Here is an 18954-nt window from a genome sequence, read left to right as displayed (position 1 = left end):
AGAAGGACCCACAACGAAGAATATACAACTATGTACCGGGGGGCTTTAGGGAGAAAAAGGAAAAAATAAAATCTTTAAAAAAAAAAAAAAAAATTTCCTAGGAGTTACACACACACACACACGGTACCTAACCTTGCCCAACTGCATCCTGCATACAGCAACTGAATGCACTACCTTATCTTCCTCACACTTTTATCTGCACTAATCCACTCGTTGCTATGACATAGACACCTGACAGTCACCTTTGTTACTCACCAGCTCTATTTTACTGGTTCTCCAGAAAAAGGGTAGATCTGAGAACTGCATGAACATTCCCTTCAGGTTGACGATCACAATGGCCGACAGCACAGCCTGAAATACAGCACAAGCACACATGCCTCTCCTCTTGTGTCCCGAGACCCCTCTGCTGGCTCCTCACTGTCCTCCTGCCCTCCCCATGTCCGCTCCCCGCTCACTTCCTACATGGCAGTTGACAGTATGTTGGGAGCCATGAACGCCTGGATTTTCAGGACTTGCTTAGCTAAAATGGGCCTTGGAAAACCAGGCTTATATCCTAGTAGCAAACCTGCTTGGTGGTCAAGAGGTTCAGAACTAAACTCGGTACTCAAGGAATTATGTCACCTGTGGTCTTCCTCCATTATGATTTTCTCTACTTCAGATCGTTCCTGATTCTACTAGGTTAATATATCAGTAAACAAATGTCTTATGAGTGTGCGCCATCCCAGACTTTTAGTGAAACTATAGGGTCATAGAAGATCAAAGAGAGAAGGGACCTTGGAGACCAGCCAGTCCAAAGCCCAGAGAAGGAAACTGAGAACAGAAATGTTGAGAAGGCTTCCCAAGGTCCCAGCTGCTGGCAGATTGTGGAGCAGGATCTTGGTCCCGGCCTTGGCCCGTTCTCATACCACCTTCCTGGGGTTACAGTCAGAACCCACAAGATAGCCACAAAAAAAAATTAACCAAAGGAGCAAAATCTCTACCCATGGAAAAACATCACACCAAGTCCAAGGTACACACCTGGGGTAACGATTCAAACAGGAATCCGGTGGCTAAAATAACCAGCAGAATCATTAACGAGGCCAAGCAACCTGCAAGCTGAATGAGAGAAGACACAGGGAAGCGGCTTTTAGGGGAGCTGAGTGGGAGGCAGGGCATAGGCCGGTCTGAGTCTTTTGATAATCACTGTGGGAAGATCAAGGAAATACGGATTCAAATAAGTCACCCAAAACAATTACATAAACCGATAACTCCTTCCCACTGCCTCTCTAAAGTTTTGGTTCCTCTTACAGCTTTTAAACAGAACTGAAATGCTTAAATATGCTCACTGAAATGCCCTTGCCAGGGTGGGGCAAAGGAGATGTCTGGTGCTGACCTGAGACCCAGGAGGGCCAAGAGTTCAGACAAGACTTTGCTGTCCAATGTGGCAGCTACCAGCCACATGTGGCCATTTAAGTGTAAAAAATTAAAATTAAATAAAATGAAAAATTCAGGTCTTGGTTGAACTAGCCACACTTCAAGTGCTCAAGAGCCACACGTGGCTGGTGGCTGCCGAATTGGATGGTGCAAATACCAAACATTTCCATCACCGCAGAAAGTTCTATTGCACGCTGCTGGCATCCTGCCCATACTCAGTCTCAGGCTTCATGACAACGTCCTATGTCTGAACCTTGAGGTCTACTGGTAGTCGGGAGTGTTGTACAGTTTTTTGATTTAATTGGAGAATATACCTCTTTCCTATAGATTCAGTTCCCTGTGGTTCGCGTCAACCAATCACGCCTTTGTCTGATTCACTACACAGCCCACTAGAGCACGGATCTTCAGGCAGGGCAGCTTTGTTTGGGTTCTGAACAGAATCAAGGGATTAAAGTTGGCCACCCCAATCATCATCCCTTCGAGGCCGGTTGTATACGCACCTGTGTCTTCCCTCCAGTTCCCTCCTGAACAAGGCTTCGAGACAAGGAGCATGAAATTGAAAAAGTCTGGAAGAGGGAGCCAATGGAATTGCACAGGCCCAGGGCAATGAGCTCCTTGCCACGTGGAAACAAAGCAGAAAAGAGAGCGGTCATTCTCCAGGAAGGAAGGCATGATGCTCATGTAATACCCATTCCCAGCAGTACAGGCTGTCTCTTCATTCTCTTTTCAGATACAAGAATTTGTTTAGCATGAGTTCAAAATAGGAATTATTGCATAATTTAAGGTGGGAGAAAAACACTTTGAATTTTTACTCTGTTGAAGATAAATGCTGTGCTCACCACCCAGCCCTCTCTTTCCCAAACACACTCTACACAAATAATGCTTTTTTTTTTAAAAAAAAAAAAAAACTGCAGCCAAAAGGACAAAACATTTTTGTGGTTTAAGAGAAAGTTATTGGCGTATAGGACTAATGGCATCTTTTAAATGCCTGGGCTCTTGCTCATCAACAAGCATATGCCGGTGTCCTGCTGGGACCAGCGAGTGAGTCCTGCTCTCAGGGATGCTTCTGGTCTTCCTAGTTGGATCACTGTGTCTCCTCTGAATGTGGAGCATCTAGCCTCCTCTGAGAAATACAGTGTGTTAAAACAAACGTTGTCACGCCAAAACCATAGCTCATGGTTTGGATTAAATACCTTATCTGTAGCTATGTTATAAAAGAAGGCAGCAAAGACTACATTGTGGAGTTTGAGTGTTGAATCACATACTCAAAGTTCAATGAGCAAAGAGAAGGCTTCCTGTGGAGTAAATTGGTCTGGAAAGACATTTTATTCTCAGGCTGTGAGCTTTAAAAATAGGGATAATGTCTACAGGAGTACAGCAAACTGGAAGCCTCAGACTGGAGATTTCACCTTTCTGGCTGGACCTCTGCCCATCAGGTGAGATAGGACTCTGAACCTTGGTGTTCTGATGACCAATACACATAACTCATGAAAAAAATTGTAGTGCTGAATAAATACATGCTTCAAATACATCCACCGTCAAACCAAAAGTTTTCCTAGCCGATAGAGAAATCCAGTTCATCTGCCTTCCATAACAGAGCACAATGCTTGTACCACTACGAAACATCTGCAGGAAATTAATGTTTTTACCTGATTGCCATCAACCTGGTAGCCATGTTTATTTGCCAAGGTCTTGGCCATTGAGATGGTCACTGAAAATCCAACGATGGCTATGGCGATGGCATCCACGTACACTAGGTGGAAGAGGCTGGTGTCCGGATTGGCTGGAGGGAGCAGCCTGAAAGGTGAAGCTGACTTTAACCTGGGCGTTGCGACCACTGGGGAAAAACATGCAACTAGAAGGGAGCATTTCAGAGGGGCGTTATTGCAAGTGAGGAGATCAATGCCTGGGTACTTGTTTGCTCTGGTTTGGCAGAAAAGAGGGCCCTCCTTGACACAGAGGTTCTTTCCAGGTGAAAAGTTCTTTCTCCACTCTGGTAGAATCCCCCGCGTGCCGGCTTTCTACCTGAATGGGTTCTCAGCAGACATCAGATGCTGCGTTATTTAGAAAAGGAGGAACTCCATACCTCACGGCATCCCACATGGCAGGTGTAAGAAAGACACAGAACAGGAAGAAGAGAGGGTCAGCAAGGTGTTTGGACGTAACAAGACATTCGAACCAAAGACGGAGGTGGAGAGGCTGTTGGACAAGGGCTACTTCAGAGGAGAATTACTGCCCGAGCAACAGGAGGCACTCGCTGCTCTCGGTCCCTGCTATTTCATGCAAGGGCTCTGCTTCTGCCCAGGATCCCCGCGGGGCAGTTCTGAGGTGGGAATGGAGCAGATTCTACTCCCTCTGTCTCACTTGGGAAGCCTGAGAAACTGGAGGGGCCGAGAGTGTGACTCCTGGAGCCCCACAATGGGGAACCTAATTTTTGGGTCCATTTTTGTAGTTTGGAACATTTGTCCTAAAGGAACAGAATAGAGATTCCCTAGGATGGCATGGGGGAAGGGCAACAGAGGTTCTCAGAGGCACTTGCTCCAATTCAAGGCACTGAGCTAAATGATAATAATAACAAGAATCAATGAATTGATGCACAATATTATTATAATTACAATAACAATCGTTTGTTTATTAGATGCCTCCTCTGTGCCAGGCTCTGTGCTTATTTACCTCCAATATCCCTGAGAGCTAGGCATCATTATAATCCCCATTTTCCAGTAAAGATGAGGAAAATCAGGGATATGAGGTTAAGCAACTTGTCCAAGGTCAAAAGGCTCATCATCTAAGTACAACGAAAGCCATGAAGAACCCACCCTCTATGCCCATTTCTCTTATGATGTCATAACACAGAGACGAAGGGCATGTCCCAAGTTCTCGAGCCAGGGAAGGGAGGGGGAGAAAGGAACCTAAAATATATTAAGCCTAGATTATGTACTACACGCTTCACATGTCATCTCACTTGTCCTCACAACAATCCTATTAGATAGGCGCCATTATTATCCCAATTTATGGGTGAAAAATAGATGCTTACAGACGTTATGTAATTTGCCCACGATGGAGCAGGGAGTCAAACCCGGTGGGTCTGACCGTAAACTTAGTGTCTTCCCCTTGCACTTTGCTGCATAAGCATTAACAACGAGGGAAGGCCTAGCAGGCTTGGGTCTGAGGAGTAAGAATATGAGAAAAGGATGCATTTTGGGATGAGTTGAGGAAAGTAAAACAAGAAATCGGATATATTGTCATGACCGGGATCTTTAACAGTCAATTCTGTTTCTGGACACTGTACTGTGTACTTATGTGTAGATTGGTGTGGCAGTCTGCTTTCAAATACGGCCACCAACAATTCCTCCCATACTTGTGTGTGCTGCTCCTCGTGTCTACAGGTGGAATCTGGTTTCCCTCTTGCTGAATCTGGGCTGGCCTTGTGATTTGCTTTGACCAAGAGAATGTGGTGGAAGTGATGCTGTACAGGTGCCTTAAGCAGCCTGGCAGCTTCTGCTTTTCTGTCCTGTTGTCCTGAGCCACCACGTAAAGTCTGGCTACCCTGCTGGAGACACAACATGGAGAGAAGCTCCGAGCCAGCCCCGGCTGTTCCAGCCCTCCAGGTAAGGCGCCAGACATGGGAGTGAAGCCCTCTTGGATCCTCCAGACCAGTCACACCTTCAGACACCTGAAGCTGCATGAGATCCCAAGGGAGACCAGTAGGAGAACTACCCAGCTAAGCACAACCTAGATTGCAAAGCGGTGAGCAAATAAATGGATGTTGTTTTAAGCCACTGTTTGCGGTTTTGTCATTTAGCAATAACACTCACAATGATAACTGAATCAGTATGATTGTATGTAGACAGGTAGTTAGGTAGGCATTATTTATCTTCTGCTTGGTTTTGGGCAAAGTTCCAGAAAGATAAGGTTTCTGGGTAGCCAAGTTCCAGAAAGGTAAAATGTTCTTTTTTTAAAACGTTTAGCTCTCACATATGGAGGGAAGGCAATATATTTGGGTACAATGCAATAGGGAAAGAAAGGTACTAGGTAGAAACTATGGTGGCAGGTGAATTTTTAAATGGAGAAATCTAAATGTAAGCATTTCACATTTAATCCAATTATTTGTGAGTAGTTATTGAGCAGGGTCATCCAGTCAAAGACTAGTGTTTATCATACGACTACTCACGGTAGAGACCAAGCTGTGAGGCAATGGAAAGAGCACAACCGGGTATCGGAAGACGGAGTTCTGGGTCCAGGCTGGGACAGCCGGGTGGGTCACTGAACCTCACTCTCATCTCTCAAATGTCCCCTTCTCTGACACCCTACCTAAAACAGCAACCCAGCCCCTCCGATCCCTGACCTGGCTTCCTGTTTCTTTGTAGCACTTTCCATGATCTGTTTATTGGTTTACTGCCTGTCCGGCTCCCCCCACAGACCATAAGCTCCATGAGGGCAAACACTTTTTTGCTTGTGTGTGCTTTCGTTTTTAACTGCTGTGTCCCAGCACATAACAGGCACTCAACAAACACAGCTGAATAAGTGAGAATAAACGAACTTTCCAATGGGGATAAGTATACGTCAACAGTGTTACTGTGAGCATCAACTGAGATGGGGGGGTATCAAAGTATTTTATAAATTATAAATCCAAATAGAAAAGCACGTGCCATGACTGTTATACCTTTACGTGGAATCATAAGTACATGTTCACGATAGCACTCTGCTGTTCTGAAGTACAGTGCACGCTTCATCCTTCAACACTTGCTCTGGGGAGGGAACTGTGGCTTAAAGAGCAATTCCTGCTCCCTGTGCTTCCCAGGAGGCTCTTCGAAGGGACCAGAGGCAAGGCCTGACGGAATATGCCAGGTTCTGTCACTGCCCAACACCTGGCAAATGTCTGACTCCATTCTTTCGGAAAGAGAGAAGAGGGTGGTGAGAGAAAGAGACAGAGAGATAGTCCAAGAGATAGAAACACAGAGACATACAGAGAGATACAGGGACAGCAGAGAGTGTCAGAGGGGAACAGACTGAGACCAGGGGAGACTCGAAGTCATTCTTGGTCCTTCAAATATAGAGAATAGTAAAATTTTCAAAATGTAGAGTTAGATAAAATACATGAAGCGTAGAAGTAAAATATGCTTTGAAACTAGAAAACTCATTGAAATAACAAGCCACAGGACTCTCAGTTAACATAAGGTCTTGAATGCTTACTGAGTATGACAGGTGTGACACTAGCTGCTCCGTATTTGTCACCTCCTGCAACTCTTAGAACTGCCCTCGAGACAGGGATTAATTACCATGCTTACCTCGCAGGGGAAACTGAGGCTTTGAGAGGATAGTGACTTATTCAAGGTCACACGGCTAGTAAGTGGCAAGCTAGATTTAAGTCTTTTTGCATTTAATTCCTGGGCTCCCCAAGGCGAGGTTTTATAAACCGATCAGCGCTAAATGATAGGAAACAAAACAAAACAAAAAACCACATGCCACTGTTGGTGGGATTGTAAAAGGGTGCAACCACTATGGAAAACAGTATGGAGGTTCCTCAAAAAGTTAAAAATAGAACTGTCATGTGATCCAGCAATCCCATTTCTGGGTACATACCCAAAGAACAGAAAGGAGGATCTTGAAGAGATATTCGCACACCCCAGCAGGACTACTCACAATGGCCAAGAGGCAGAAGCAACCCAAACGTCCATTGACGGATGGATGGATAAGCAAAACGTGGCACAGACATACAGTGAAATTTTATTCAGCTTTTAAAAAGAAGGAAATCCTGGGGCTGGCCCCGTGGCCAAGTGGTTAAGTTCGTACACTCCGCTGCAGGCGGCCCAGCGTTTCATTGGTTCGAGTCTTGGGCGCGGACATGGCACTGCTCATCAAACCACGCTGAGGCAGTGTCCCACATGCCACAACTAGAAGGACCCACAACGAAGAATATACAACTATGTACTGGGGGGCTTTGGGGAGAAAAAGGAAAAAATAAAATCTTTAGGAAAAAAAGAAAAAAAAGAAGGAAATCCTGTCACATGCTACAACGTGAGTGAACCGTGAGTATATTATGCTAAATGAAATAAGCCAGTCACAAAAAGACAAATACTGTATTATTCCAGTTATATGAGGTACCTACAGCAGTCAAAATCAGAGAGACAAAAAGGAGAATGGTGGTTGCCAGGGCCTGGGGGGAAGGGAGAATGTGGCATTATTGTTCAACGGGTATACAGTTTCAGATTTGCAAGATGAGAAAGTTCTGGAGATCTGTTTCGCAACAATGTGAACATACTTAACACTACTGAACTATATACTTAAAAATGATTAAAATGGAAAATTTTGTGTTGTGTTTTTTATTACAATAAAAAAAACCTCCCACACATGCTAAAAAAACCAAAGCAAAAATAAAACCCCCAAACCCTCAGCTATTTGATATGTTGGAAAAAAGAGATTTTTCATTGCAAGAACACTAAAGCAGGAGTTAGAAACAATCATAGATCCACGGATCATTCAAGTCACACGGTTATTTAAAATAAAGCTGTTTTCCTACCCGAGAGGCAGTGTCCCAACGACATCCACATTGTACGATTCTTGCAAGTTAAACCCAGCTGAAATGCCCGTTCCCATCACCACCTAAAAGACACAAATCCAAACGTACCGTTAGAGCAGAAAATTCGAACACCCCAAATGAGCTTCAAACAATTTGTTAGCCAAGCCAAATCTGTTCCCACTTTTAACTTTCGGTTTTAAAAAGAATGATAGTTAGCTTACAGGAATTCTAACTTCTCCTAATGACCCTTCCCCACAAAATCAAAATGGACTCTACAGTTTGCTTGTAGCCTGGAATTCTTTTCTCTTTATTTTGTTCTGTATTTGGCTAGTTGACTGCAAACAGAAAGAAGCTATAAAACCTTTCCTGAATTGACTCTGCCTTTGGGGCAGGTGAAATGAGTCTCTGGGCAAGATGGCATGAACAAAGGACACTGAAATGTGTATAATGACAGTGTATCAGTATAAAATGTCTGTGTGGATCTACAATCCTCCTGCTGACCCAGTTTCCAGGATAGCAGCACCAAGTGTGTCAGAGGCCCCCACCAGCACCCCATAGCCGTCTTCTCCCACGCAGCTACAGGGTCAGGGTCAGAGGGAAACTGCCCGTCACACAGATGTGACATTGTACATACGGCTTCCCGGATTGTCAGGGCATTGATTTAGTTGGTGTGCAAAATACAACCCTTAGTGAGCTACAAGAAGAGAAAAATAATAGGAGAGAGAGCAATTTTCTTCATCCCGAAGGACGACTGCTACAGAACTTTCTGAGTGGGCTGAGAGAGAAAAGGAATCAGGGCTGGCCCAGGAAGGGGCCAGTCCCTCACAGTGGTGGCTACTGTAGGGGACCAATAATAAGGTAAACTTATCGCCAGACAGCAGCCTGAAGGCCAAGGGCATGGGTGCTTCTGGCCCCTTTGATGCAATGTGCTTTTTTTGTCGGTTGCAATTATGTTTGTCACCCTTAAGTACATTTGTTGTGCATCCCAAACCGGGGGAGTGCCCAGAATATTCAAGTCCACAGGGTAAATACGGCTCAAGTTCCTGGAGCATCAACTATATGCAATAGTAAATAATTTAAACCATTGTTTTCCTATCAACACAAGCAGATGTATTATGAAATAGAATGCAAAAATTAAAAAAGTTGTGATAAAAAAGAAATTTTATGTTTAAAGAGATTCATAAAAACTCTGTCCCAAATTTTCCAGTATGGCTTCTCCTCCTTGCTCTGAGGAATACTCAGATAAGAAGCTAAAAACCCTGGTTCACTGTAATTACAATGATAAAATTCTGGAGACCACTGCCCTAGGAAACGTGAAGGAATCTTTTTAAAAGGGAATCTGGAAAATGGACAGAACTAGGAACCCAAGCCAGGAAAGGCGATCTTCATCGTTTACTTCATCCTTAGGGCTTGCCTAACCCCTTGCCATGCAAAGGAGCTGAGAACTTCTTGCTGGACTTTGGGAGGAAAGAGGAACTGTGCCCACCCTCAGTGACAGGACAGGTTTTGAAATGGTGGGAGACAGTCCTTTGGGGTGTAGACAAGACCAAAGCATAGACAAGGATCAAAGGGACTCCTTCTTGTGAGCTGTAATCCCAGCCAGTTGTTTTTGTGGCTGAAACTTTTTGCTAAATTTGGATCAGACACTGATGCTTTTTAATTCTTATCCTTGTGGCTCCTGAATTACACCAAGGTGCCCCCGGGCACCCAGGGGAACTCACCGGGACACTGTGGGATATAACTTTCAAGGGAAACAGTGACATCTGTCGGACACTGTGCAATCTTCTAGTTTGCCGTGGTTGATAGTTTCAACACCAGTTCCTACTACACTCCTTTTGATCGCACTATATCTTTGCAAAGCTTAGTGCTCAGTGGTTGCTGTGATAAAAAGCAGGTACCACGCAACAATCAAAGTGAACAGGACATGAGGGTAATGGTGTCCACCCGAGTCAAGGCCTGAGCGGCTGTGAAGTGCCCACCAGCCACACATATCCTGTTAATAGTTGTGGTTATTTCAGACCATAATAAATTGTATTACACTTCAATTCATGTGCATTATTTTTACAAATGCTTCCTAAGTTGTTAGATATAGATAAATATTAAGTTGTTTGGACCTAACTTAATAAATGGAACTGTTAGGTATTTCTTTTGGCTGAGAGGCGCCAGGAACCAAGAAAGTTTGGGAACTTTTGTCTTTTGCTCTTTTCGAAATGAAAACAGCTTAATTTTTTCAAGTTATTAAAGTGATATGTCCATTATAAAACAATTAGACAATAAAAATTTCGAGGAAGAGGGAGCTGGCGCAGTGGTGTAGTGGTTAAGTTCACGCTGTGCTTTGGTGGTCTGGGGTTCGCAGGTTCGGATCCCAGGCATGGACCTAGCACCATTCATCAAGCTATGCTGTGGTGGCATTCCACATAAAATTGAGGAAGATTGGCACAGATGTTAGTTCAGGGCCCACGTTCCTCACTCACTCACTTACACACACACACACACACACACCCCTGTCTATGCTTTAACGTTTCTTCTTTTTTGCCAGAGTATTTGTAAAAGTTCCCCTTGACAAATTCTAACCTTCTCTTGGCAGAACCGAGAGAAAAAACGTCTAGGTGTATGTGGCCGAAAGTCGACTTACCGCAAAGAACTCTAAAGGAATGGGGGCCGGCAATTTCTCTTTAAATCTCTCATTAAACTCCTTGCCACCCAACAGCAAACCAAAAACCATCAGCCCGACGCCTAGGGAACACACGTTGAGGTTTTTAACATTCTGCAACACAGCAACTGTACTCTGTAACACAGTGAACACCGGATGTTTACATCAAGAAACAGCCCGAGTGGACAGACACGCTCGTGCACCAGCTCACACCATCCCACGACTGGATGTTCGCAGATAGAAGTTCTCAGGTTGAAATCTCACTCCTTCTGGTTTTCACCAATTAGGAGTCATTTCTACCCAGTCACACAACTTCGTAATTGTAATTCTTACCCAACCTTCTTATATTCTAGTGTTCTTTGATACGCTAACATCTCAATGTGGGAGTATAAAATTCAGAAAAGTAACCCTTCTGCTGAGTCCTGAGCATTAGGACAGGCTTAGGGGCTGATATCAGCAAGATAATCCCAAAGTAGATAAATAGAAACGCTTTTGGGAGCTGAACGAGGAAGGAATCATTGTTAGTAGAAACCAGGTGGGCTTTGAAGGCAAGAGAATGCCGAAGCGTGGGATGAAGCCCAGGTGAGTCGAAGAAAGCCCCTTGGTTTTACGGCAGGCTGCAGTCTCAGCACCCCAAACACAGTCAGGACCCATGTGGACCCTGGGAAAACAGGTGACCGCCGAGCCCAGGCCACACAGCTTTCCCGTCAACGCCTAGAGCACACTCAGTTGCTTGTCTGCCGTTTCCTTTGTGACAAGGCACTCAGAGAAAGCTCAGAGGAAGCAGCATGTTACCAGCTATGATGGGAAACGAAGAATTTGGTTATTTAGGGAACGGTCCTACAGTTTGACTCCATTCTAATCAATCAGGGACTCAATTTAAATGTCACTTCCTCAAAGCGACTTTCCTAGACCCCTAATCTAAAGGTCTCCCGATGCAACCGTCATAGGGGCCCGTAACTTTTCTTCACAGCACTGAACACGGTTTGTAATTAATTACCTATTTATGCAATGAATGGCTTACTGTCTTCCCATTGGACTGGGAGCTCCCAGGGTAAGGGCCCTGTCTGCTCGCTCACCAGCACAGGGTCTGGCACATAAGCACCTACAAAGGCTGTAGTCCTTTCTGTCCGAGAACAGCGTTAGCAACATCTCAGAAGTTTTGATATGTGGTCCTTCAACTGTCACTTGGTTCTAATTATTTCATAGTTTCCTCTTTATCCATGGATTATTTAGAAGGATTTTTTTTTGTTTCTACATGATCAGTTATGACCATTATTCCCCATGTGCTTGCAAATAATTTCTACCTTCTCCAGGTTGGGTGCAAAGGACTATATTATTTTATTAAACTAGTTAATTGTGTTAGTTAAATCTTTTAGACTTTTTTTTTTGCCTGCTTGAGTAAGCAGTTTTTGAAAGAGAAACTTTCTCCTACAATGCTTTTAAATTATTTGTTAGTTCCCAAAGAGAACACAATTTAGTCCTAAGAAAGAGCTGGCTCTTCAGCTAATTTTGGTGAAGGTGTAGTCATCAAATAAAGACCTAACCAGACAATTCCTTGGGAGGTAGGCAGTATCACATATTAAGAAAATGAGAGTTGAAGGTTCAGTCTCCTTGCAGTGCTCTTCTCAGACAAGCCTCAGAATAACTGAATCCTTTCCATTTTATTGAAATTCTTGGAAAAGAGAAAGATGAGCTTTGAAGGTAAAAGTGATACAAAAAAGGAGGAAAATAAAGAGGGAAAAGCAAGTAGCAGGAAGCGAGAAAGCTGCTTACTTACATACACCACGGAAAAGATGCCACTGTACCGCTTTGTTTTCACTCCAAACAAGTATTTCAACATGGAGGTGAAGACGTGCACGGCGGCCGCGGTGGTAAACCCACGGACCAGGGGCTCCGTGAGGTAGATGGCCACAAATCCAAACCTACAGACACCTAGGCAAAACTGTTTTTTTTTTTTTTAATGACGAAGAAACAAATAAATCACATGATAGATCAGGAAGTTAAACCAACAGAAGACACACAAAAGCTCTTTCTGGAGCACTTTCTAACTCTGCAAACTTGCGCCTGGAGCAGTTAAGCAGCTACGACTCACGCGCTGGTTACACAGAAAGCAGCGGAAGGTTTGCAGCGGCTTGGAGCCCCAGAGAGCACTGGCCACACTTGTCCTTTCCCTGTCTCGTGAGCCGGGCGCACCTTTAGTCATGTTACTTCCTGTTCCTTCCAAGCAGATAAGAGATGCCCTCAGCCCATTAATAACCCATCCTGCTTCAAACTCGTCTTGCCCTTGGGATTTCTAAATTTCCCAGCTGAGGCTTGTTAGATCCTAATAAACATCAATATAAGTAAGACCTGCGGTAGGACTGGTGATCCTGAGTGATTTGAACCCTGGGCTCTGGATCTCTGCCAGATGACCCTGCCCACCGTGCAGACCAGCCAAGAGTCCTCCATTGATACTCATTAAATGAACAAATAAGAGCCCACTTCTGCATCTGCGAGTCTCACCTGGATGATTCCTGAAAGTAAGGTCACAGACATGGCCACCTTCACTCTCAAGGCGTCTCTTGCTTCCGTGCCGTTCGTTGCGTTTACTCCTCCCGGAATGACTATATCATCTGGAACCAATCGAACAGCCACAGCGCCAATCATCAGGCTAATAACAGCAAACGGACCTGAAATAACAAAGCATTAATAATTTCAGTGTATCTGATGTGGTTGTGGCCAGGACTCTAGGAGACACAGGTGAGGCTGATAAATCATCCTTGAAATAAAACTGCACTATGTCCTTAAGCATTCTGCTCCCGCTTCATGTGTAAGGTGTGTGTGTGTGTGCAGACTGATCTCTCCAGAAACGACCATGGCCATATCTTCCATCCCACATACTCTTCCAGAACCTGGACATTTCCCCACTAAGAGGTAGCCTAATTCCTCCCTCCTTGAGTCTGGCTGGACCTGTGACATGCTAGCAACCAAAACAATGCAGCAGACTGACACTGTGAGACTTCTGAGGCCAGGTAACAAAAGCTGGTGCGGCTTCCACCTGAGAATGTAATACTTGCTTGTGCTGGAGCCCTGAGCACAAGAGCACTTCATTTAGGATCACATGAGAGCGGGTGGGAGAGAAGCGGAGGGGGATGGAGAGAGAGAGAGAGACAGAGAGAGGTTAAGACTTCTGTACCTTCTGCAGCTCAGCTCCCATCTCTCAACGACTTGAGAGACCCTGAGCCAGAACTGCCCCGATGAGCCCTTCCCAAATCCTGACACAGTAAACTGAGAGACAGTGAAATGACTTTGTTTGAAGCTGCTAAATTTGGGGGGTGTTACCCAGCAATGGACATCCAAAACATCGTGTGTGTGTTTGCTGGTGGCAGCTTTACGCAGTGCCAGCATACTATGAAATCCATACAGATCTGATCCTAAATAGAGTAAAAGGAAACCATTTACAAGTCAGGGTCTAAAATAGAACAAAAATGCAATTCATGCATACTAATTAGGAACTTGCAGTACCACTAATAAGATAAATTTAAAAAAAGCAGATGCAAATAAATTGTATTATGAACCGAAGTGCTTTTTTCACAGATTTCAATAGCTCTTTTTACATAAGAAAATCATCTTTTTTCATTATCCCAAGATTAGAAGAAAGGTAATTATAGTTCTAGAATTCTTGGGGGGAGTGTACATTTTTAAAGCACCTACTGGGTTTGCAGTAACACGTTATTATTAAACAGATATTCTAACAACAATCACGCTATTTCTTTGGCACATTGCAAAACTGGGAAACCCAAAAAGAAAGGTACTAAAACATCAAGAATAACTTCTACCGATGGATATGTGTCTGGAGGTTCCCAAGAAACAATACATGATGACAGGGTAAAACGAAGAGTACAGGCCAAACACAGGAGGCACGGCTGCCAACATGGCGAAGGCCAAACCTGTGGGATTAAAAACAAACAGAAATGGGGAGTTGTTAGAAAGCACAGGGTTATACTCTTTATCTCTGAGGAACACGTGAACACAATCTGAATTTAAGCAGCTGTGTCTTACCCTGCCCGCCCTTCCACCCCCATCCTACATGTAATCCTATATCTGTGCTCAGAGAATCCAGGCTGAGACAGTTTTCCCTGTCATCCCCTCTTTGTGGAGGGTGGATTTTTTTCCACTTTATTCTCTCACAAATTAGATTAGGGTAGAAAGTCCTGACTGGCGCAGTTGTAATCTGGGGTTGAGGCCCAAATGCTGGCTGTTTCTCTAGTGAGGTCTTTTTGTGGGTTCTCTGGAGACCCCTTTTCAATAAGGAACTCCCACTCTGCCATTCCCTGGCCAATGTAATGCCCCCTTCCCCTGTCCCTTGGATTCCTCCCTTGGCTCCTTATCAGAAAATACAGCTATTCCAGGTTCTTTCTGCTGGCGTGTGCTCATCCTGTAGGCAGTGTTCTTGGGCAGATACCTTTCCTACGAGGCAAGCCTGGTTATCTTCCAGGGTGCTCAGGTGTCCAAGTAACAGGCGTGTAGCGTTATTTCTGAGTTTATTGTTTTTGATACAGCCTATTGACTCATGTCTGTTTTTTTAGTTTCCCCTCAGTTACATCACAGTTATGTGACTTCTTTTTTTCCTTTGTAGAAAGTTTTGGGATCTTCTATTCATCTCCGGTATTCTGATATTTTACTACGGTGTGCCTTGTTTAAGCTATTTTTCATTGATCCTGGGGGGGTACTTGGCGGTCTTGCTCTCAGTCTGAAAACTCATGTATTTCAACTCTGGGAATATTCTTCGATAATCTCCTCCTGTCTGAACCAGAAATCTAAAGTCATTCTTGACCACCCCTCTTCCTCACTATCCCTATATCCAACTCACAGCCCAGAAACCTTGAAGCAATTCTTGACCCGCCCCGCTTCCTCTTTCTCCCCCAGGTCAACACAACAGCCAGTCTTGCTGATTTTATGGAAGCTTCTTTCCAACTCTTTCCATTTTTACAGCCACCACCCCAGTTCAGGATGGAAGAAGGCTAACGAGTCAAATAAAAATTTGTGGAATGGCATTTTGGTGGGACCCAGTGAGGCAGAATCCTGAGGATGTCTCTGAAGTGTTGGTGTACATGGGTTGACTGTGGCCTCACCGAGGGCACTTCCCGCAGGGCTGTTGGCCCAACTTGACTGGACGTCAGGTTAGCTTGTTCCCCATTTCAGACGCCGAGCCTCTGTCAGCTCCTCCTCCTGGCCTCGCCTCTGCCTTTGAATCTGTCCCTTTCTCTATCCTTGGGGCGTTGGTGCCCAAAGGGCTGTGGAAAACTGTCCTAAATCTGGTTTAAGGCTTTTGTTTAATAGATTCAATAGATTTGGCAAATCAGTCAGAAGGAAATTAAAAGCTCAGCTAATTAATCATGAGGGAAAGTGATATTTTTTGACAAATCGATCCTTTGGTAATTAATATCTGGGAAACTGGAGAAGGGAACAGATTTTTGGCTGGCTGACCTAGAGGCCGATCAAGCCATTATCACCTTTTGCCCCCAGTGAGCCACTGTCACCTCTAAGTGGTCTCCTCACATTCACTCTGGTGCCCCTCCCACCAACCAAATCCATTCCCCACACAGTAGTCTCACTGACCTCTTACAAAGGAAACCCAAGTCAAAAGCACGCTGAGCTCTTATTGCGCTCAGAACGCAACCCAGAAGTGACCAAGAAGGCTCTGTGGGGCTGCCCCTCGCTCCCTGTTATGCTGGCACACTGCCTTTCTGTTAATTCTTCAAACACCCAATGCTTTTCCTGCCAAGTGCCTTCACACGTGCTATTCCTTCTGCCTGAAATGCATTTCCTCTCTTTCTTTACCTGCTCCCCATTCCTCCTTTAGGTCTCAGCTCAAATCTTACTTCCTTAAAGAGGTTTTCATGACTTACCTTAAGTTAGGTCCCTCTATTATCATCTCACAGTACCCCTATTTTCCTTCACAGTGCTTAGCATCATTTGTAACTAAAACTTTATTTGTGCTCTTATTTGCTTCATGTCTTTCTCTGATTAGCCAGTTAGCTCCATGAGGACAAGAAGGGCCAGGCAGATGCTCAATAAACATGTGTGAATAGATGAACAAATTAACGAGTATTTTCTTCAATTCTCATATCACATGTAAAAAATCACACAAAGGCAGAGGAATTAGTATATCACGGTCCCTTGTAATTAGCATTATGAACTTATAAGTCAAGAATCTTAACAATGACAACCCCAACAACATGTTCATGGAGCGACTGATTAACCTAACAGGAAGTAAGGCAACGCCCAGCCAGTTCCTAAATGTACCAATCTACAAAGAATATCACCAAATTCTACAACTAATGTCTCTGGAGCTTTTTGAGGGTTAAAAGTTTCTGAAGAATCCTCGTAAGACAGGTCAATGTGACTAGAATGATATGATAAAAACCATGCATTTGCAACCATGATGAAAACAAACAGAAAAAAGATCAAGCAATTGTTTGAGGGGGTGGTAGCAAAGGAAACAGAAAGAGAAATAAATATATTCTACCAACCCTGAGGAAGCTGAAGCACCCCGGTGCTTATGCCTGAGACCAAGTCGCCCAGCACATACTCCTTGAATTTGTATGCTGGCAACCACTTGCTGATGGGCAGGAACATATAAATGATATTTCGTATTTTCTTAGGAGTACATCTGGAAGGACAAAGCCGGAGATAAAATGAGGTACATTCCTGGAGAATTCACACCAGGGCGTTTTCCCTTCCTTATATCCTGGAGCAATAAGGGAAAATTCACAATTGGTACTGAACATGACCCTTCCACACTGCAGAGATCAGAGACAAGAACTGCTTCTTGCAATGTTTTTTTTTTAATGGGAAACATCTCAATTGGCTCCATAATAATGTTCTACAACTGACCAGGAAAAATAAGAAAAATTTAGCTTCAAATCAATCAAGATACCCCAGAAGCTATTATTTTAATAGATGAAATACTTAATGTACTTTCTGTGTTGACATAAAAGCGAATCTGGGGAATTATTTACTGATCGAGTTAATTTTTGAATGTGGAATCATTGACCAGCATCAGCCCATTCAGTTTTCCCCTTCCTTATAAAATGAAGGAAATTTATACAGACAGTATGAGCTTTACAACATGTGTTTAATGCTTTAGGGTCTTTGATTAGGCAAACTCAAAACACCATTTGTCACTGGAGCGTAGTAGCTGGGTCTATGTCTGGTTGTCTTGGTTAGGTGGAACACCATGCTGATAAAACCAAGGCCTTGCATTTAATCCCTATATGGTTCAATTAACTTTGATATATAGACTATGTTCTGAGCCTCAGCCAGCCCTTTTGCCCATCTATGTAAATAATCAAAGACATCACTGAGTAAGAGTGTGGACAGATGAATTCCATCACCACCATGACAGCCTCAAGTCCTCATGGTGACGAGGAAGTAATTTACTCCATTCAAAAGATAATGCATTACTGTGGCATGCGTGGTACTTTAGATGGTGTCTTTAGTGGTTAAGAGTATCTGGTAATTAGATGAAGGAAGATATTGGAAGAAAAATGGGAGGCAACTGTGGCAAGAGCAATGAATTTGAGTGAAAACAAACGAGATTTGATATCAGTCTCCTTGTTTAGAAAATTGAGATATTATTAACAGCTACGTTTACGTAACGCTTACCACATGCCTCACACCTTGCATATTTTAACAGGTTTTAACCCCCAGTAACTCTATGATGTAAGTACTATTATCATTCCAATTTTACAGAGCAGCAAACTCAAGGGCACAGTTGACAGGTGGTGGGGACGAGGATTGAAACTCGTACCGTCTGACTCGAGCGTTTTTAACTTCTCCCGAGGATCATACTAGAGCATAGGGTCACTGTGAAGTGTAAATGAACCCGGACACACAGGGTGGGGTCTCAAGGGCTCAGGAGGCAGCAATTAGATGGTCTGCTTTGAAGTTGGGGCGCTATCAAGAGGCACACAGGTACTAACACTCCCAGGCCTGCACCATGCTGTGTGTGTGTCTCCAAAATGAAGAGCTGTAGGACACTGAGGTCCCTGACAGCTTAGGTGAGGCACTCAGATTCATGGTGTGGCCACATGCGGCAAAAGTCAAGGGGGGAAAACAGACAGGGTGGGTGGAACATTCCTGAGAGACAAAGGGAAGAGGCAGATAGTTTGAAGGTGGGCGGAGAATTGGAAAGTGGGTTATTTACGTAAACCCTCACACAGCCATAAGGCATGGTAGGAATTTAATAAATATGGTGAAGTACATAATGAAGCCCGTGTTCAATCCAGTATCACTGACTGAACTTTATGGGCAGCCCTGCAAATCATGAGTGCTCACCACTCGTTTTGTGGCCATCTCACCAGCATTTCTTTATACGTTT

At 44.1% G+C, this 18954-nt stretch overlaps 1 protein-coding gene across 4 annotated transcripts in view; it reads right to left on the bottom strand.

Moving 5' to 3' along the window:
* SLC26A5 (solute carrier family 26 member 5) overlaps positions 1–18954 on the bottom strand; it is a 51024-nt gene that overhangs the window by 14089 nt on the left and 17981 nt on the right. For 3 of the 4 annotated variants that reach the window (XM_044769500.2, XM_044769496.2, XM_070505706.1), the window contains 10 exons: positions 17105–17244; positions 14408–14518; positions 13092–13258; positions 12367–12531; positions 10569–10721; positions 7934–8016; positions 3063–3210; positions 1914–2027; positions 1018–1095; positions 256–351 (listed from right to left, as the gene is read on the bottom strand). In XM_044769500.2, coding sequence (XP_044625435.2) covers positions 256–351; positions 1018–1095; positions 1914–2027; positions 3063–3210; positions 7934–8016; positions 10569–10721; positions 12367–12531; positions 13092–13258; positions 14408–14518; positions 17105–17244 — 1255 coding nt within the window. The remainder of the gene's footprint in view (positions 1–255; positions 352–1017; positions 1096–1913; positions 2028–3062; positions 3211–7933; positions 8017–10568; positions 10722–12366; positions 12532–13091; positions 13259–14407; positions 14519–17104; positions 17245–18954) is intronic. The other variant, XM_044769506.2, reaches the window with a different exon arrangement.

This window comes from Equus asinus, chromosome 1 (genome assembly GCF_041296235.1).
Source record: "Equus asinus isolate D_3611 breed Donkey chromosome 1, EquAss-T2T_v2, whole genome shotgun sequence".
Classification (NCBI taxonomy): Eukaryota; Metazoa; Chordata; class Mammalia; order Perissodactyla; family Equidae; genus Equus; species Equus asinus.
The sequence above is the reverse complement of the archived record's forward strand: the minus strand, read 5'-3'. Positions and strand labels throughout refer to the sequence as shown.